At 47.5% G+C, this 17,752-nt stretch overlaps 1 protein-coding gene across 1 annotated transcript; it reads right to left on the bottom strand.

Moving 5' to 3' along the window:
- Positions 1-7,882: 7,882 nt before the first annotated feature.
- On the bottom strand, positions 7,883-17,075 carry LOC108384926 (pancreatic trypsin inhibitor-like). Its single transcript, XM_037006211.2, has 3 exons — positions 16,881-17,075; positions 8,816-9,002; positions 7,883-8,486 (listed from the first exon to the last, which is right to left on the bottom strand). The coding sequence occupies exons 1-3, from the start codon at positions 17,029-17,031 to the stop codon at positions 8,468-8,470; spliced, it is 357 nt and encodes a 118-aa protein (XP_036862106.2). The 5' UTR covers positions 17,032-17,075; the 3' UTR covers positions 7,883-8,467.
- Between the last annotated feature and the right edge of the window lie 677 nt (positions 17,076-17,752).

Below are 17,752 nucleotides of genomic sequence, written 5' to 3' on the forward strand. Positions count from 1 at the left end.
TCCCCTCTCATGACCTAGTTACTTCCCAAAGATCTCACCTCCAAATATGGCTACACTGGGACTAGAGTTTCAACATATGAATTTGGGGGAGACACAAACACTTAATCCACTGCACTGTTTTCCTGGGCCTGCCTGGGATAGAAAGGATGGAGACCCACATAACTGTCTTGAAAGCCATGTGCATCCCAAAGGCAAACATGATGGGGACCCATGAGATCCTCCTACCCTGAGGCCAAGAGTGATCTGGCAGTTTTTAAACATGACCATGAAATTTTTGACACTTGTCCTATTGAGAAGTGGGGTCTGTGTCCCCTTCCCTTGAATCTGGGCAGGTTTGTGATTGCTTCAACCAGTAGAAGGTAGAAGTTACGCTGTGGACTTCCAAGGCTAGGTCATGAAAGGTCATGCAGTTTCTACCATTTTCACTGAAACACTAGCTCCTGGAGGTCTGAGCTGCCGTGGAGGAAGTCTGACTATCCTGAGACCGTCATGTTGTAAGGAACCCCCGGGTACATGGAGAAGCTGCACGTACACACCCTGGTCCACAGTCCCAGCTGAGCCCAGCCTTTCAGTAACCAGGCCCAGACACGCCAGTGAAGAAGCCACTAGATGGTTCCAGCCCCCAGCCACTGAGTCACCTCCAGCTGTTTGAGTTTTCCCAGCTCAGGACTGAGGCATTAAAGAACAGAGACAAACTATTCCCACTCTGCCCTGTTCAAAACCCTGACCTGTAGAATCCATGAGAGTAATAAAATGGTTGCTATTTTACATCAGTTTTAGGATGCTTACTACCTAGCAATAGGTAACCAGAGCATGCAGAAATGTTGGCAGGGTTTGTAATAGCCCCGTTGGACCTGTGAATGGCATACAGAATTAGTATAGGTTGTCTGTGAATGACTGAGGTTAATCCACAGAAATCATTCTGCAGCAGAAGTGAGGAAGTAACAACGCCCAGCTAGTGGTTTCATTATTCACCAAATTGCCCCAACTCCCCAACCCACAAGAATAGTTAACAGCCTGCCATTTGGAGTCAGCAGACCTGGCTTGAAGCCCAGTCTCTTAGCTCTCTGACCTCGGCCAAGCTGTTTAACTTTACTGAACCTCAGCTTCTTCGTTTATAACATGAAGATAATACTTCTAGCCTTATTAGGCCAACATGGATTAAGAGATAATTTTTTTTGGCAAAACACTCAAGACAGTGCCAACACGTGACAGATAGCTGTTGCCAAATGCCCTGTAGATGCCACAGCTCTTTCTGCTTGGGCCTGCTTCATCCCGGTGGGCCACAGTGATGTCATCTATCTTCCTGCTCAGACAGCCTCAGATTCTGGACCAAAGACACTGTGTGTGTGCACTTCCTACCAATTCACAATGCCTAAAAATATTTGGTCTTTGCCCTGTAAAGTCAAGAGTTAGGGTTTCTCTTCCTCGTCTCCACAGGGAGACACTTCCCGATGTCCACCCAATAGCCATTCTTTTCTTCCTTACCACAAAAGAAAGCTCAATTTTGTGTGTGGCAACAAATACTCTCCTGAAAAGATCTATTAAATATATATACTTAAGAAGCATTTTAGCAGGAGGCCATCTATGTGCTCTCTGGATGGGGACCAAAGGCAAATATTTTACACTTTAATAGAAAATTAAATAATTACAAATGGAACATGAAATTCTGGGAAAATTGACAAGTGCTTCCAGATGAAATCCGATAATGAGATCAATGAAGAGTAATACCAAGAAACAGAGTTACACAGGTAGAGAAAATAAAGAAATAAGACTAAATCCATGATGTAAAGTAGTTAGAAAAATAAAAAAGAAACAAAGAAAGTCATCCCGTTTTCCACCCTCTCAACACCCCTTCCCCAGTGTTGATCTAATCTCATCATCCCTGCATTCTTGAGAGGTGGGTGGGGTAGTTTTTATCATGCCCACTTTATAGAAGAGGAAACTAAGGCTGAATTGGCATCTGAAATTCAGCCGCATAACACAGGTCATGCAGGGGCCAACTACATACATGGCCAGTACTCCCAGAGCTGGGGTTGAATGCTTCATGGAATCATCGAAGGAAGGAGCACACATGTAAAGCAGGCTTTTGTGGTGGTCGCTCCTCATCTCCAACATTACACGGCACCTGGTACCACCGTCCACTAGAAATGGACCCATCTCCGTGGTCACAGGTAAGGCAAGAGCAGAGCTGCCAGCTCCCTGTTAGTGTCATTCTACACCCTCCCTGGGCCATGTCAGCCACTCCTGTTACACCATTTTCCCTCTGGTGAGACATCTCAGATCTCCATCTCCTCCAGACCTCCCTGCATCTTGATGTGTTACATTCTCTTCACGGTGGCTGGTGACCTTTAAAAAATTAGATCGGGCCATGAGAGCCCCAGGCTCCAGCCCTTCAGTGGTTTCCCACTGTACCCGGAATCACAGTCTAATGCCTGCAAGCAAGCCCCTGCCTTCTTCTCCCAGACTATCTCCTACTACACAGGCCTTTCTGCTCTTCAACCACAGAGCTTGCTCCTGCCTTGGGGCCTTTGCGTCCCTTAGTCCTTCTGCATCCGCTGGCTATTCACATGGCTCCTTCTGCACCCCTGCCTAAACTAGCCCATCCTTGCCCTGTACCCTATGTGATTTTCTTCATAGCAGTTACCACTACCTGGAACTTACGCATTATCATTTACTTGTGCCATCCTCTCATCCCCCAGCTAGAATGTCATCCCCCAAAGAGCAGGGAGGTTGTATGGCCCAGAGCCTAGAACAGTGCCTGGCATACACAGTAGGCACTCAGTTATGACATGGTTATTGAATCCTTCCTGGCTGCAGGCACTATTCTAAAGTCTTTATATGAATAAACACCCTCAAACCTCACTAAGAGGTAGATGTTGTTCTTTCCATTTTGCGGCTGAGTCCAATGATGACAGAGAAGTGAAGTGACTTGCTCACACAGCCAGGAGTTCGAAGCCATGGAGTCTGGTCCAACCACCTGCACTATTCCTAAGAAGCCGGTGCCAAGCCAGTGAATGGTGAACCAGTGTCTACTCAACACCTTTACCTGAATGGTCTACGGGAGCCACGGACTCAGCATTTACAAAACTGAACTTATTGTCCTTCCCCCAAAGATTTGCTCATCCTGCATTTGCCCAGGAATCTGATGAATGACCTCGGTTCTCCCTTTTCCTCTCTCCCACCCCGTGAGCAACCTTTTAGTAAAGCCTGTTGATTGCACCTCCTCAGTGCCTTGGCTCCGTGCCAGTGCTCTCTGCAGAGGCCAGATGGCTCTCCTTTCCCACATGGACACCTGTCATGCTCCACTGTGCTGGCCCCACCGCTCTCTGTTCCTCCACCAGATTCTCCCAAGATACCCAGGTCCTTCCTATGGCCTCGGATATAACCCAAAACTCTTAGCTTATCAGGCAAGGCTTCTTAGGTCTGGTCCCATCTTCCCACTCATTCTCACAGACCTTCCTCTTGTCCTGAAACCATCTCTTGCTTTTCTGTTGATTGGGAACAGTCCTCCCCACTTTCCTGTCAGCAGTCTGCTCGCCCCTCATGCCTCAGCTCAAACGTCACTTCCTCAGGGCATCCGTCCTGCCCACCACGTGGCCAGCTCCACACTCAGCCGGGTAGTCCCGCTACTCTCCCGTCACACCCTGCACTTGCCCTCCACCAACAGTTGCCACATCTTCGTTACTAATCTCTTGGTCAATATTTCACGGAATTTCCTGCTGGAACTCTTAACACAAGAGATTGTCCTGTGTACTACAGGTGATAAATAAATATTTTATTTTAATCATTTATATTAAATTATGATTTATAAACTCACTTTCTCTAACCAAAAAAAAAAAGGTTAAAAAAGCCGGTGCCGAAAGAGTTAAATATTCCCAAGTCACAGGGGAGAGGGCAAGTGCAGGTTCAGGGGGAGGTGGCATTTCCTCCTGCTGCCGCCAGGGGACAGGCAGCGCCTTTCTTAAAAAGCAGTTCCTACTGGCTGAAGAGCTTTCATCCCAAAGAAAACCAGCAGTATCCCCATCTCCTACACACACTTCGAGAGCCCAGAAGGTCAAATAAAGGGCAAGGTAGAGGTGGGCGTGGGACTGGACCTGGGTGAGGCCTATCACGGAAGCAAGAGAGCTTTAAGCTAGAGACCCTGGGACCCATTTGGGAGAGAGATGCGGGCACCCCTTGGACAACGGAGCGACTTCCCAGGGCTGGACTTCTGGGAAGTGACACTACAATATCCAGCTTCCTTAAACACCCCACATCACCTAACACCAGCCCAAATCCTGTAAGTCCTAACATCTTAATGAGACACCTTGTGGTGCCCCAAAGTGTGCGTCCTCCCTAATGCGGTGAGTAGTAAACCCCGCTCCTTCAACCAGGGGCAGCAGTGTTTTTGGCAGTCTTTGGAATAAATAATGGAGGAGAAACTCAGAGAGGTCGATAAATTTGCCCAAGAGTACAAAGTAGTGAGTGACAGACCGGCTCTATCTATGTTCTCATTTGCTTAATGATCTCTGCTATTTGAGCACTCGGTGTCTCAATTTCCTCCTCGGTAGTTAAGCAGCTAGACTCTGCTCTCCAAAGGTCCCTCCAGCTTACACCTTCCCAGAGGCAAGGGCATGAAAACATTGTCAAAGGGACTCCCCCACTTTGGCTGGGAACGCGCTGGAATCTGAAGTCATTCCCACAATGCCTTGAGGCTAGGAAGGTCTAATAATGAACTTGAAGAATGGTGCATCCTGGGAAATACCTCTGGGAGCCTGGGACCCTGCCCACCTACCTCCTACCCCTCCTCTCAGACATCCCCTTTCAGTTGCTCGAATTTGCACAATACCTGATCGCCACTCCCTTTCCCCACTAGGGGGGGCAATGTGCGGTGACTACTGGGAGCTCTCACCCTGCCGGCCAGCCTCCTGTTCTTACATTAACCTCTCCTCCAGCACAGTGAGGGGGCATCTTAGCAGCCTCTGCACAAATGGTAGGGAGCTGAAAAAGAAGGATTCCTCCAACTTTTGAGTCCTGAGAATCTGCAAGTTGGTGGAAGGATGTAGCAACATGTTGCACAGAAACCTAAAAGACACTTTTAGAAGGGAGGTGGGAGACCTTCCCTGAGGGCCACCTCCCGATTTCTGTAGAACCATCTTAGGACACAGACTGCAGACTTGGGCAGTTGAGCAGGGAGTAGAGCAGGCCCAGGGTGGAAAGGCAGGTCAGGGGTGAAGAGACTGGTTACCGGTTCAATGGGGAAAGACAGTTCTAACCATGAGTTTGGCCAGCTGGCACCTGCCGCCCAGGAGAGTGAGCTCCCACAGGAGGAGGTATAAAAGCTGAGGCTGCTTGCCCAGCTGCCTTCTATGAAATTCTAGGCTTGAACTATTAAGAGCCTTCCCCAATTTTTTTCCCAACACCAAATCGGTCCCCTATCCCAACATCCATACACCTGTGTCACTCCCTCTGCTGGGTCTGTTTCTTAGAGGTGATGAACTGACAGAAGGGAGGGGGGTGAGGAAGGGCAAGGGTTCTCATGCAAATGAGGGGGCTCCCCTCTCTCCTAGGCAATGCCTCTGGATCCTCTCTCCATGGGGCTGAGGGGCTGGCGGGAATGATTCAAGGTTGGGCAAGCTTTGGGGAGCAATCTGGGGCCCCCTCACGATGCTCAACAGCTCCTTGGAAACCAATACAGGCTCCAACATGGGAAATGGATGGAACTAGAATGTTTTTATCTCATCTCCACGTCTTTGTCATGCCCAAAAGCTCGTGTTTCCCCCTTTCTTCCTAACTGATAGAATCCAACTCACCCTTAAAACTCAGCTCAAACATTGCCTCTTCTGGGAAGCTGGGCTTGACCTCCTCAGGGGAGAGTCAGGGCCCCACCCTGGCGCCCACTCCCAGCCTTTATGAAGCTGTATGCCTCCGCCTCCCCGACCAGGTGGGGAACTTCTTGAGGGTAAAGACTGTCCTGGTCCAGGGGTCTCCTTGGTGGGGTACACTGGGGTACAGGAAGAATATATCTAGAAATTTCTATTTGTTTCTAGCTTACCCTTTATTAAAATTTATATTGTTAGATACTCATACATAATGCAGCAATGTTTCTGTAATCAGAAACAATTCTAAATATGAGAGCTACATACTCAAGAACCTTGAATGATGTGGATGCAAGTGATCAATGAAAGACTGAGGGACGTTGCCTGGATTTAGTCTATCATAATGATCATGTCTGTTAGCTGGATGACATGGGGTAAGGTTTCCCTTTCTCAGGCCCTAACGAAAGAAGGAGGTTGGATCAGATTGTCTCCCAAATGTCTCTCAGCATTAGTGTTGCTAAGAGATGTCTGAGTTGCTCATTCTCCAGTAAGGCACAGTGTAATTTAGTCAGCAGTAATCCTAGCAAATGTTTCATTTGCACCAATTACATGCCAGATTCTCTGGTCTAAGGGCTCAGCATGGATTAATTCATTTATCCCCAGAACCGCCCCATGCAGGGAGAAGACAGGCCCAGAGAAGTTAAATAGCTTGTTCAAGGCCGCATAAAGCATGTGGCGGAAGCTGTGTCCCGGGAGCTTACACCCTCAGTGTTGCAGGCTGGCTTCCCACTGCAGGTCTCTGCCTCTCGTTGCCCACGGGCTTTCTTGGAAGTCGTACAAGGAAAGCCTGTGCACAGAGCAAGCCAGAAGTCCCCAGCCAATGAATAACAGGAAATTGGTGTATAAGTACCCTTACCTTTCGGGGGAGAACTGCAAGGAATGTGTTCTACCTGCCTCCCCAAAGCCCCATGGGATGAAGCGCCAAGCTAATGGGCTTGATGACTCCATGTTTACCAGCTGCTGTTCCTACCTTTTCTCACCTGCCCCCACTTTACCTGGTAAGTTACTCTCTCTCTGCTCCTTAGGAACATCAAGTCAAGGCAGACCCAGGTGGGCCTTTGCAGCCTAGCTGGAGAGTCTGGGCCCTTAACTTTCACAATCTTCCTTCCTCCACAGGACAAAGGCTTTGCGTGAGTCAGGTAGGCCCAGGGCCTGCCATTTACCTGCTATAATGATCTCAATTTTGTCTGTGCCTTCCCTCCTAAAAAAAAGGTATGTTGGATTCCTAACACCCCAGAATGGGACCTGACTTATTTAGGAATGGGGTCTTTACAGAGGTAAGTAAATAAAGATGAGATCTTTAAGACGGCCCTACTCCAGTGTGACTGGTGTCCTTATAAAAACGGGAAACTAGGAGAACTCCATGCGGTGATTGGAAGCTATGCTGCTCCAGGCCAAGGACTTTCAGGAGCTAGGAGAGAGGCTAGGAGCCGATCAGTCTCAGAGGCAGCATGATGGGCTGACACCTTCACCCCAGACTTCGGGCCTCAGACTATGGGAGAACTATCTGATGCCTAAGCCTGTAGGTAGTACTTGGTTGCTGCAGGCCCAGGAATCGAACATCACAGCTATGGGACATCTCCAAGCCTCACTCTCCTCCTCGGCAGGATTCTTCAGACGATTAAATGAAAAAGCATGTAAAATGCTAAGCACAGAGCCTGGCACATGGAAAGCACTCACTAAGTGAGTAGCTGCTATTGTAACCGAAACTGGCAAGGCCACTTCCGCCCCACACACAGGCCTCAGGGAAGGCGGTTCCTTGGACAAGTGGTCAGGTGAGCCTTATGCTCTTTCCTCTCTCCCCCAGAACCCAGGAGAAAGTGAAAAACAGAAGCTGTCATGTCCAAGGGTCACCCCAGAGTTTGTACGACCTGGGGTGGCCACTAAAAGGTGCAGGGGTTCGCTTCCTGTATGGGCCAGGGCCCGGAATGAAGGCAGGAAAGGAATGTGAAGTAGCGCCATCGTGAGGGACTGTGTCAGTTCAGTTCTTGGTTGCCAGCAACAGAATCCACTCTGGTTAGTTTAATTAGTAAATGAATTTATTGAAAATGTAAAACCAGAGAGTTTGAAAGCATACAGCAGGAAATGCAACCTCACTGTGTGGGAAAGGGGCTGTTTCTGCGAAAATGCACCTGCCACCAGTGACACACAGAACTGAATGCCAAAATCTACTGCTGTCACCTCCAAAGAGCCTGGCGATGATGGGTTGGGGGTGAAGGGGATGCAGTGCGGGTGAGTCAGGCTGAGTCCTGGCTTCAAACCTCCTACTCTGGAGTCACTCCAGTAGAAAGATGTGCTCATGAATTGATTCACTGATTTCACAGATCCTTATGGACTGTCTCCTTTGTGCCAGGAGCTATACTGAGTGCCAGGGATAAAGCGACGGAAACAACAAAGGTGTGTGGTTCTTGCTGTCATGGTGCTTGGAATCTACTGCACAAGGCAGAGCCCAGACAGGGGAGTGGAGCCCAGGGAAGAGGAAAGAGGCAGGGCTCTGCTGGGGAGGGGAGGGCCGAGCAGGGAGCAGAGAGGGAGGAGGAACTCTTTCAGAAGGCAGTGAAGCCCGGCCCTGCATCCTGTATAGAGCTTCCTTGGACTTCAGCATCTCAGGAGAGTACAGGTTCTCTGCAAAGAGAAAGGAACTTGTGGGCTGTCATCACTGATAGATCCCTGACCGCACCATAAATGAGCAGCCATGGTTCTCCCAGGCTAGAAGGGAAGGGTCTTCTCCAGGGGCCTCAGGAGCACTACAGACCCACTCCGAGAAGAGGGACAGGGCAGAGACAGCTCACACAACGTCAAAGGGCACTTCTACAGTGACCTGCCAGGCTGGCCCTGGGGGGCGTGCTCAGTCCATGTGCAGTTTCACAGGACACAGCTACCACTTGCTCCTCAGAAGGCAGCGAGGAGGGAAGGCGCCTTGGGTGTGAGGGGTGGGCCCTGCGCAGCCTTACTTGAGGCCCGTCCCAAGGCAGGTTTTGAGGCACTCCTCCTTCCCTGGGAAATTGTTCTCCTTCTTTCTGCAGCCGCCATAGGTGAAGGTCTCACAGAGCCTTGAGGTGGCATTGAAGAACCACCTTTGCTTTAGGGCCCTGCAGGGTCCGGTGTAGGGTGGCTCCATGCAAAAGGCAGGCGGTGAGGCTGCAGAGATGAAGGGGGCTCGGTCAGTGGGAGGCTGGTTAGCACAGGCGGCCTGTACAACGTGCATAACCAGATCATGTCACCAAATAGAGGGTGGGGCTGAGATGTGAAATCTCCATCTGATGACCTACTTTCTAGGGTGCTGTTACTAATTTTATTAGGTGTGACAATGACATGGTGATGAGGTTAAAAAGTAATATCCTTAAATGAAGCATGTATGGATTAATTGGCATGATGCGTGAAATTAGCTTCAAAAAACTCCAGAAAAGAAAAGGATATACATCAACAGCGTTCTCCAGATGCTAATAATTGTTGAAGCAGGATGATGGGTAACTGGGGGCTTATTGTACTATTCTCTATACTTTTGTGTATTTGTGAAAGTTTCCACCATTAAAAAAGAAACGTTTTAAAGAATCATGCTGCAGTGGAGAAAGGCACTAAAGAAAACATAGGTGTGTTAACTTTGGTGACCCCAGAGGGACAGGAATAATGCACTATTGAGTGGGTACGATATTGTGGCTTATAATAAGAAATTTATATTTAGTCTTCTCAGTCCAGGCACTGAGCTCCTAAAAACCTTGGAATTCCCTAAGTGATGAGAGTGACGAAGGTGTCTTTTGTTACATTAATGAGGTAACATTTGGAAAGCACCTAGAAACCATAGATGGGGGGCTGGTTGCCAGGGGTCCCCTGCTGCTCCAGCCAGATCCCTGGCTCTGGGGAGGCAAGAAGGGCTGAGAAGGGCTGAGAAGGGCTCGGTCGCCAATGGCCAAAGGTTTCATCATCAGGGCAACATGATGAGGTTTCCATAGAAGCCCAAAGGACAGGGTTTGGATTTGGTGAGCACGTGGAGGTTGGGGAGAAGGGCAATCGGGGAGAGGGCATGGAAGCTCCTCCCTCTGGAGGCTCCTGAGTGATATCCTTTTATAATCAACCTGTAACCTAGTAAGTAAAGCATTTCTCTGAGACTCGCCAGCAAATTAATCAAACCTGAGGAGGGGGTTGTGGGAGCCTCTGATCTATTGCCAGTTGGTCAGAAGCACGCTGGACAGTCTGGACTTGCCAGTGGTGCCTGAAGTTGAGGAGGGGTTGCAGTGTTGTGGGGCTGAGCCTTTAACCTGTAGGAGTTCATCTCCAGGCAGATGGTGTCAGAACTGAGGTAAATGGCAGGACACTCAGTCAGTATCCACTGAGAATTGGAGGACTGTGTGATGGGGTTGGAAAAACCAAACACATACCAGTGAGGGAATTCAAAACAAATCTCCCCAGAATGTGCCACTTTGGCATATGGAATATTCTGAACTAAAGGCAATCAAGACCCTATGGCTCTAGAGGAACTTTTGTCCTCCCCTTAACTACCCAGGAGTATCTAAGTTGGGATCTTTCCCAGAATAGGAGTTACTACCAGAGACAACTTTTATCTGAGTGGCTATCTGTATGGCCAGGCAAACATCTAATTACCAAACACCTGCTCTTCTGTTGCCCTGTGAACTGCCCTCCTCCCCTTTAAAGCCCCAGGCCCCGACCCAGCCCTTAGCTCAGGATGGCAGATACCCCATTGTACGTTTCTGTCTTCAAACCTCTCACGTGTATGGGGTTCTGTGATATAATGAGTCATATATTTCCCAGGTATATTTGGTCTTCATCCATAGTTCCTGAAAACAGTTCAGATCCTTCAAGATCAATTGGGTGTTGTGTGGTGTTAATGAGACTTTTGGACCCCACCCAAGGCAGGGGTGCTGGAGGTTGAATCAGCCAATGATTTAATCAATCATGTCTATACAGTGAAGCCTCACAAAACCCGCTGAGAAGGGCCCGTCTCTCTCTTGCATCTTGCTTTTCTGTTGGGGGGCGCTTCCACACTTGGGCAGCCAGACCACCTCCACATGCCACTGAGCCAGGCCCCACGCTCTATGAGGATAGAAGCTTCTTTATTTGAGACCTTACCCTATGTATCTCATCTCTTCATCTGGCTGTTAACTTAGATCCTTTATTAAACTGGTAAATGCAAGTGGCTTCCTGAGTTCTGTGAGCCACTCTAACAAATTAATCAAAACTAAGGGCAAGGTTGTGGGAGCCTCTAATCTGTAGCCCGTTGGTCACAAGCACAGGGGACTGCCTGGGGCTTGTGACTGGCATCTGGAGTGGGGGATGGAGGGCAGTCTTGCAGGATGGAGCCCCTAACCTGGGGAATTTGGTGCTGTCTCTGGGTAAATAGCATCAGAGCTGAGTTGAGTTCTCAGACACCCTGCTCCCCACCCCACACACACTGGAATCAGTCTGGGAAAGGAGTTACTGCACTGTGGAAGATACAGGTTCCCATCTGTCGAAATTAACTTTGATTTTCTCCTGTTAATCTGTCTCCTGTTGATTTAATTCTTAGAATTGACAGAGGAATCTTCAAAGTGTAGAGGAAAATTTTTCTTCCCCAACATGGGAGACGGAGTCTTAAAACTTTCTTTACACATCTTTACATCCTCCCACTATTCCATATAGAATTACCATATGCCTTTTATAATTCAAAAAATAAGTATTTAAAATAAAATATGCCACAAGTTTTACAACAAATGAATACTACTGTAGAAGAATATTGACATTGGAAAATGGTTGCAGTATACTGTGGAGAGAGAAAAGCACTATATCTGGTGAAATCCTGGTTTTGTAAAGAATAAAATGTGTGGGAGTAAAAAAACTAACCTTTTCAAACAATAAGGCTTCTCTCTCACTTACCAACTTTACATTTCCCTGTATGGCCCCGGAAGATGACTGGTTAGCCAGAGACGGGTAAGATTCCTCAAGGGAGGAACAACCTAAGACAGGCACAGTCGCAGGGGGGCCATCAGGTGAGAAATTGGGGATCAGCAGAGGTGAGGCTTAGAACCTCTCCCCCTGTGTTCTGAGAGAAATCTTCTGCATCTGTGGATGTTTTATTGCCCTTGTCTAGCTTGGATTAACACTTAGTCTACAGGCACAAACCTGATCATCTACATTTGCTCTCTTACAGCACTAAACTATGTTTTCTACCTTTATCTTGCATCTACCACCACTTCAGCATTTTATTAAAAATAATAATGATAAAGAGAGAAATGTGGTATCCACATATAAATCAAGTATAAAAATCAAACGAATATTCATATTTGGACTGATTGTTTATAGTTCATAATGCATGATCAAAATAAAAAGTTTCTGTGATGACTGCCCTTGTACTGTTCACCATGTAACTTATTCACTATGTAAGAATTTGTTCTCCATGTAAGAACTTGTTCATTGTGCTTCAGAAGATTGGAGACTGACGAAAATTAGGCTTGGGGTGGATTAATGATTGTACATTGAGCATTGACCCCCCCTATACAGAATTTTATTGTTGTTAACAACCATTTGATCAATAAATAGGAGAGATGCCCTCACAAAAAAAAAAAAAAGTACACACTTCCAATTGTAAAATAAATAAGTAACCGGGATGTAATGTATAGCATAAGAAATACAGTCAAAATATTGTAACAACTTGGTATGGTGTAGCTGGTACCTAGAATTATCATGTATATAAATGTTGAATCACTGTGTTGTACACCTGAAACTAATGTAATACTGTGTGTCAACTACCCTTCAATAAAAAATAATTATCTACAAAAAAAAAAATGTGTGCTGTGGGGATGTGGATGTCAATCCTTTTAACAGCGGCTCTCTTTTTCAAGTGAAATGTTACCAACAGAAACTGGGGTGTGGGGCCCAGAGCCCCATCCTCAGTCCTCTCCCAACACCCCCAATTCTCCCACTCCTTCCTACCCCAATGCTCAAGAAGCATCTTCTGCAAACCCCTGGACATCATGTTCTTTAAGGTCTTAAGCAGTGCCACTCACTGGCTGTGTGATCTGAGGTGAGACACTTATCCATGCTGAGCCGCAGCAGACTTATCAGTGCAAAAAGCACAACAATCCCAACCTCAGGGACTTGTTGAAAGGATTAGAGGTGACATCCAATAAGTAAGTCGCAATAATCAAAATGCAATAAATGTTAGTTATTAGAGTCATTGTTAGATGCACCCTTGAAATCTAATTTAATGTTCCAGGTTTTTATTCAAGCTGTAAGTAATCTATGGACAAAATTGCCCATGGAGAGTCCTTGAGCCTCCCCTGCCATCAAAGTACAGTAGACATGTCTCCCATGACCAGCCACGTTGAAAACCAGTACTGCCAGATTTTCCAACATTAGGACAAATAAATGCTTCTTTTCAGAGCACCAGATTAGTAAATGGTATTGTTTTAAGGACTATAATATATCAAAAACACAGATTTTATTATCCAAGAACAAGAAGAATGATCATTATATATTCTAGGCTTAAGTTGTCAAAAATGTAAAATATTTTTATGAATACTTAAGATGATAACTTCAAAGTCTCTGACTCCTGCAATGTGTTTATTCAGCCACAGACTTCTTAACCCCTTCAATATCCTATCAAGTATACTGGGGGGACAAAAATCCTGTGATATACAGGCCAAAAGCATATAACAGTCCAGAAAGCAGAGAGAAAGCTCTCACTTAGGGGAAAAACTGCACTGATTTGGGAGTTGCCTTCCTGCATATAAGGAATCACCATTCTCTAAAAGATGTTCTTTTCTGAAACTGGACATCATATTCTGAGAGATGATAACATTTGAGCTTGACATCTGGAATGAGTCACATTCAGATCTGAATGTCAAGCTGTTGGGTTTCAGCTGAGCAGGGTCAGGATTGGGGTGAGGCGGGGTCAAGCCAATACAGAGTAGCATCCTGTCTTGATTTAAAATGTTAATATTTTGTTCACAATGGACTTTTTGCATTAATTTTGATTTTTAAAAACCATTGCATTCAAATATGATTTACCTGGATCATTAAGCTGTTTCGTCCGCCTTATGCTCTGTGTCAGAGGTGAGTACCTTACTCACCTCGCCCTAGTCCCAGCCTGGCTGCTGAGTGAAGCACAGTCCCCTCTCGGGGTATCTGGTAGGTACCTGGCTGGATGTGTTGGGTATTTTCCTGAGAGCAGACTTGATAGGGACCTAGATGAAGGTGACCCCAGGGCCCTAAGGAGGGCAGGGTAGGCATTACAGAGCAGAAGTGGTCGGGAAAAGGAAGGCTGTGGCTCCAAAGGACAACCTCACCTGCTTGGTAGCTCTGCCCAGGACAGCTACTGTTCCCTATTCACGCTTTGATGAGCTCATCAATTATTTCATGTGGATTAAGACCTCAAAGCAGGATGATGTATGTGTAATCTTTGGGTTGTACGATTTGAAAAACTTTATATTCTTTTTTATGCATTTCTTTATTTTCCAAGTGTTCTATAGTGAACACACATTACTGCATTTATGTATCAGAAGACAGCGAAGATGTTTAATTATATACTTAAGGAATGGAATGATCCTTTACAGAGAAAGGCATTCATTTTATTTAAGAGAACTGATAGATGATAGATGATGATGATAGATGATAGATAGATGATAGATAGATAGATGATAGATATAGATAGACAGACAGACAGACAGACAGACACAGACAGACAGACAGGAGGGAACCCACGGGCACACACTCCATCATGGTTCACCTGGACAAATGCTGTAGTCTGCTCCTGGTCCCTCTGTCTCTGCTCTTAGCCCCCTACAGGCCACTCTCCACACTGCAGCCACAGGGATCCTGTTTCAACTAGAGTCGAATCACACCGGTCCTGTGCCCCAAAATTCAGCGACTGCATCTCTCTCTCAGAGCCCAAGTCTGAGTTCTTATAAAGTCCTGCGAGGCTCTGCACAGCCTGCCTCCACGGCCTCTCTGGCCTCATCACCTTCCACTCCTCCACCACCCACTCAGCTCCAGCCACCCTGTCCGCTTCTGCAGCTCAAACACACCAGGCCAAGTTCTTCCTGCTCAGTCAGCTTCCTGCCCTGCTCTGCCCCAGCCCGTCCCACCTGGCACTCTCATTTTCTGCAGGCTCTGCTCAAACATCTCCTTGTCAAAGAAGGTTTCCCTGCCCAGTCTGTACAAAGGACTCAGCCTCCTTTATGCCCATCACTCCCTATTTTCAAAGCACTTGTCACGACACAGCATGTTCTTTCCCTCTTTCTCTATTGTTGGCCCCATTCCTTGAGGGTGGGGTCTTTTGCTGTGGCTTGTTGACAGCTGTGTCCCCACACCCAGAACAATGCCTTGTAGATACTTGGTAAATATTTAATATTTGTCAAATGAATTAATCTCCCATCTCCTGCTCACACAGGTGCACAGTCATTGAATACAATGAGTATAATTAAATTCCTGTTAGTGGAATGTCTATTTGATGATGGGACACCTCTGTATAATTAGGAATCTGGCTCCAACATTCTGTGTCCTGAGAAGATAATGATTGTCAGGCATGGGGTCAGGCAGAAGGGTTATTACAAATTATTGAGTTATTGCTAATAGTCTAACAGCCTGGAGAAGCTCAGCGGTGACCGTGAGCGAGCTCACAAGGGTGTTCAGTTCTTACTCTCTGCCTGAAGTTGTCTCAGGCAGGATGGATGCTCTGCTTAGCTGTTCCAGGCCTTCCTGATTTATTTTAATAATGGAGAAATATATCATTGTTTGACACCTGCATATTTTTTCTTGGGGGACGTCTTCCAGATTCAGACACCTCAGTGGCAAGTGGACATCATGGGCCATGACATGTGATTAAACTCTTTCTGTTCACAGTTAGCAATCCTCTCAAAGAAGCTGTGTGGCTGGTGTCCCCTCACAGGTGAGGAAACTTACGTAGGTAAGTGACCTACGTGCCCAAGAGCACACAGTAAGCAGTAAGATCAGAGCAAGACACTATTATTACATCACAACCCATTTGGTAAAGGGCCTGACTTCTGCAGGACATGCTTAAAATGCAGGTAGCTGGCTAGGGCTTCTGGGGGCCGTACTCCACACTCACTCCTCCCCTGTGCCTGAGGCTTACCCCAAATATGTGGAGTCTCTCCCAACACCCACCTAGTCTCAATGCCAACTGGGTGTCCTCCAAATCGGTTCACCTGTGACACTGAATCCTGGAATCAGTGCAGACCCCACAGGTTAAGGGCTCAGTCCCACAAGACAGCCCCACTTGAGATGTCAGTTATAGTCCCTGGGATTACCATTCTTCTGACCAACAGGCTAGAAACTTGAGGAACCCTTGACTCCCTACCCCCAGGTTCAAGAAGTGACTAGAACAACTCAGAATTCAGGAGAGCACTTAGAGTTACCAGGTGATTGTGAAGGACTCCAGGCAGGCACAGCCAAGTGGAGGGCAGGGTAGGGCCGGGTGGGGCGGGCGGGGACTCAGAGCGTCCACTCCCTCCCCGGGCACGTCACCCTCATAGCACCTCTTTGTGTCCACCGACCTGGAAATTCTCTGAATCCCCGAGGTTTAGGACTTTTTACTGAGTTGTCATGAGGCAGGCAGGAATGGTCATCATTGGCCATTGACACTTGACCTCTGTCTCAGTGCCCTCCCTCCTCCCCAGAGGTGGTGCTGGAGGGGTTGAGGGTAGAGCCCTTCCAGAAGCTGCCAAGGGGCCCTGCCTGGAGTCATCTCATTAGCATACAGAAGACAGAATATTCTAAGAGTTCTAGAAGGCCTGGGCCAGGAGCCAAGGTTTATCTTTTTACACTGTGGAGAGGTTTAGGGAAGAGGTAGAGACCAGGAATCAGGAGTCCTAGAGACAGGGTCCAGGTCCGTAGACCTGTCTGGTGAGCGTGAGGCAGGATAATGTCTTCAAAGTGAAAACGTGTTTACTTTCTAGAGTCATGGAAAGTTTCTGGAGTTAAACTTTCCTAAAGGCCCCAGAGAAAGAGAGAGAGGTTTGACTCTTCCAGCCCCTACCCGCAGAGGCCTGGAGAGCCGAGACTTACCCCGGGGAAGGCTGCTGGTCGTCTGCCCCTGGGTGCCGGCCGCCAGGATGCCCAGGAGGACCAGCAGGCCTGCCGAGAGGCAGAGGTGGCTCATCTTCCTGGTCTTGAGGACAGGCTCTGAGGAGAGCCGGGCACTGGCAGGGCTTTTCATATCCCAGATGAGGGGTGGGAACAGGTGTTGGGGAGGGGTGGGGAGGGGTGAGGAGGGGCTGGGGTCAGGCTGGGTCACTCCAGAACCTCCCTACCTCCCCTGACTTTCTGCTTCTCCCTCAGGCGCAAAATTCCTCAGTAATAATGAAGGACGTCTTCCAGATTCAGATATTATTACGCCTATGAATTTCCTGAAGATCTTGCTGAAATGCAGATTCAGACTTAGCAGGTCTGGGGTGGGGCCTGAGAAACTGCATGTCTAACAGGCTTATTGGTGCAGGCCTGAGAAACTGCATTTCTAACAGGCTTATTGGTACAGGCCCCAGCCCGTTTCCTCTTGAAGAAAATGGTCCTCGGTGTGGCCCTATCACATTTTGAGTAGCAAGCCTGGAGGAAACCCCACCAGGAGTGAGAAAGGGAGTGGACAAAGAGAAAAGCTGCCCTTCCCACTGTAGGGGCCCACGGCAGGCCACCCCCAAGATGTGCTACACGGCATATTAATAACTTTGAATTAAAGGGACTGGAAGCAAGCAGTGTAGGATGAACACTCTGACTCTCCTCTGTACCCCCTGAAATCAGGAAATGAATCCCATGTGAAAAGTACCTTCTCTATCCTAGGAGGTACAGAAACATCCTTACCACCAAAGGGGGAATTCAGAGCCGAGAAGGATGCATAAACAAATCTTGTTACTTTTTACTAACTTACTCTCCTAGTTCGAATG

Source organism: Manis javanica, chromosome 5, assembly GCF_040802235.1.
Source record: "Manis javanica isolate MJ-LG chromosome 5, MJ_LKY, whole genome shotgun sequence".
In the NCBI taxonomy this organism is placed as follows: Eukaryota; Metazoa; Chordata; class Mammalia; order Pholidota; family Manidae; genus Manis; species Manis javanica.

Bases quoted from the DNA above. Each gene is read 5' to 3' on its own strand.
- LOC108384926 (XM_037006211.2), bottom strand. From the start codon at position 17,031: ATGAAAAGCCCTGCCAGTGCCCGGCTCTCCTCAGAGCCTGTCCTCAAG. The intron at 9,003-16,880 runs GTAAGTCTCGGC...TCATCTCTGCAG, and splicing joins GACCAGCAGCCTTCCCCGGG to CCTCACCGCCTGCCTTTTGC.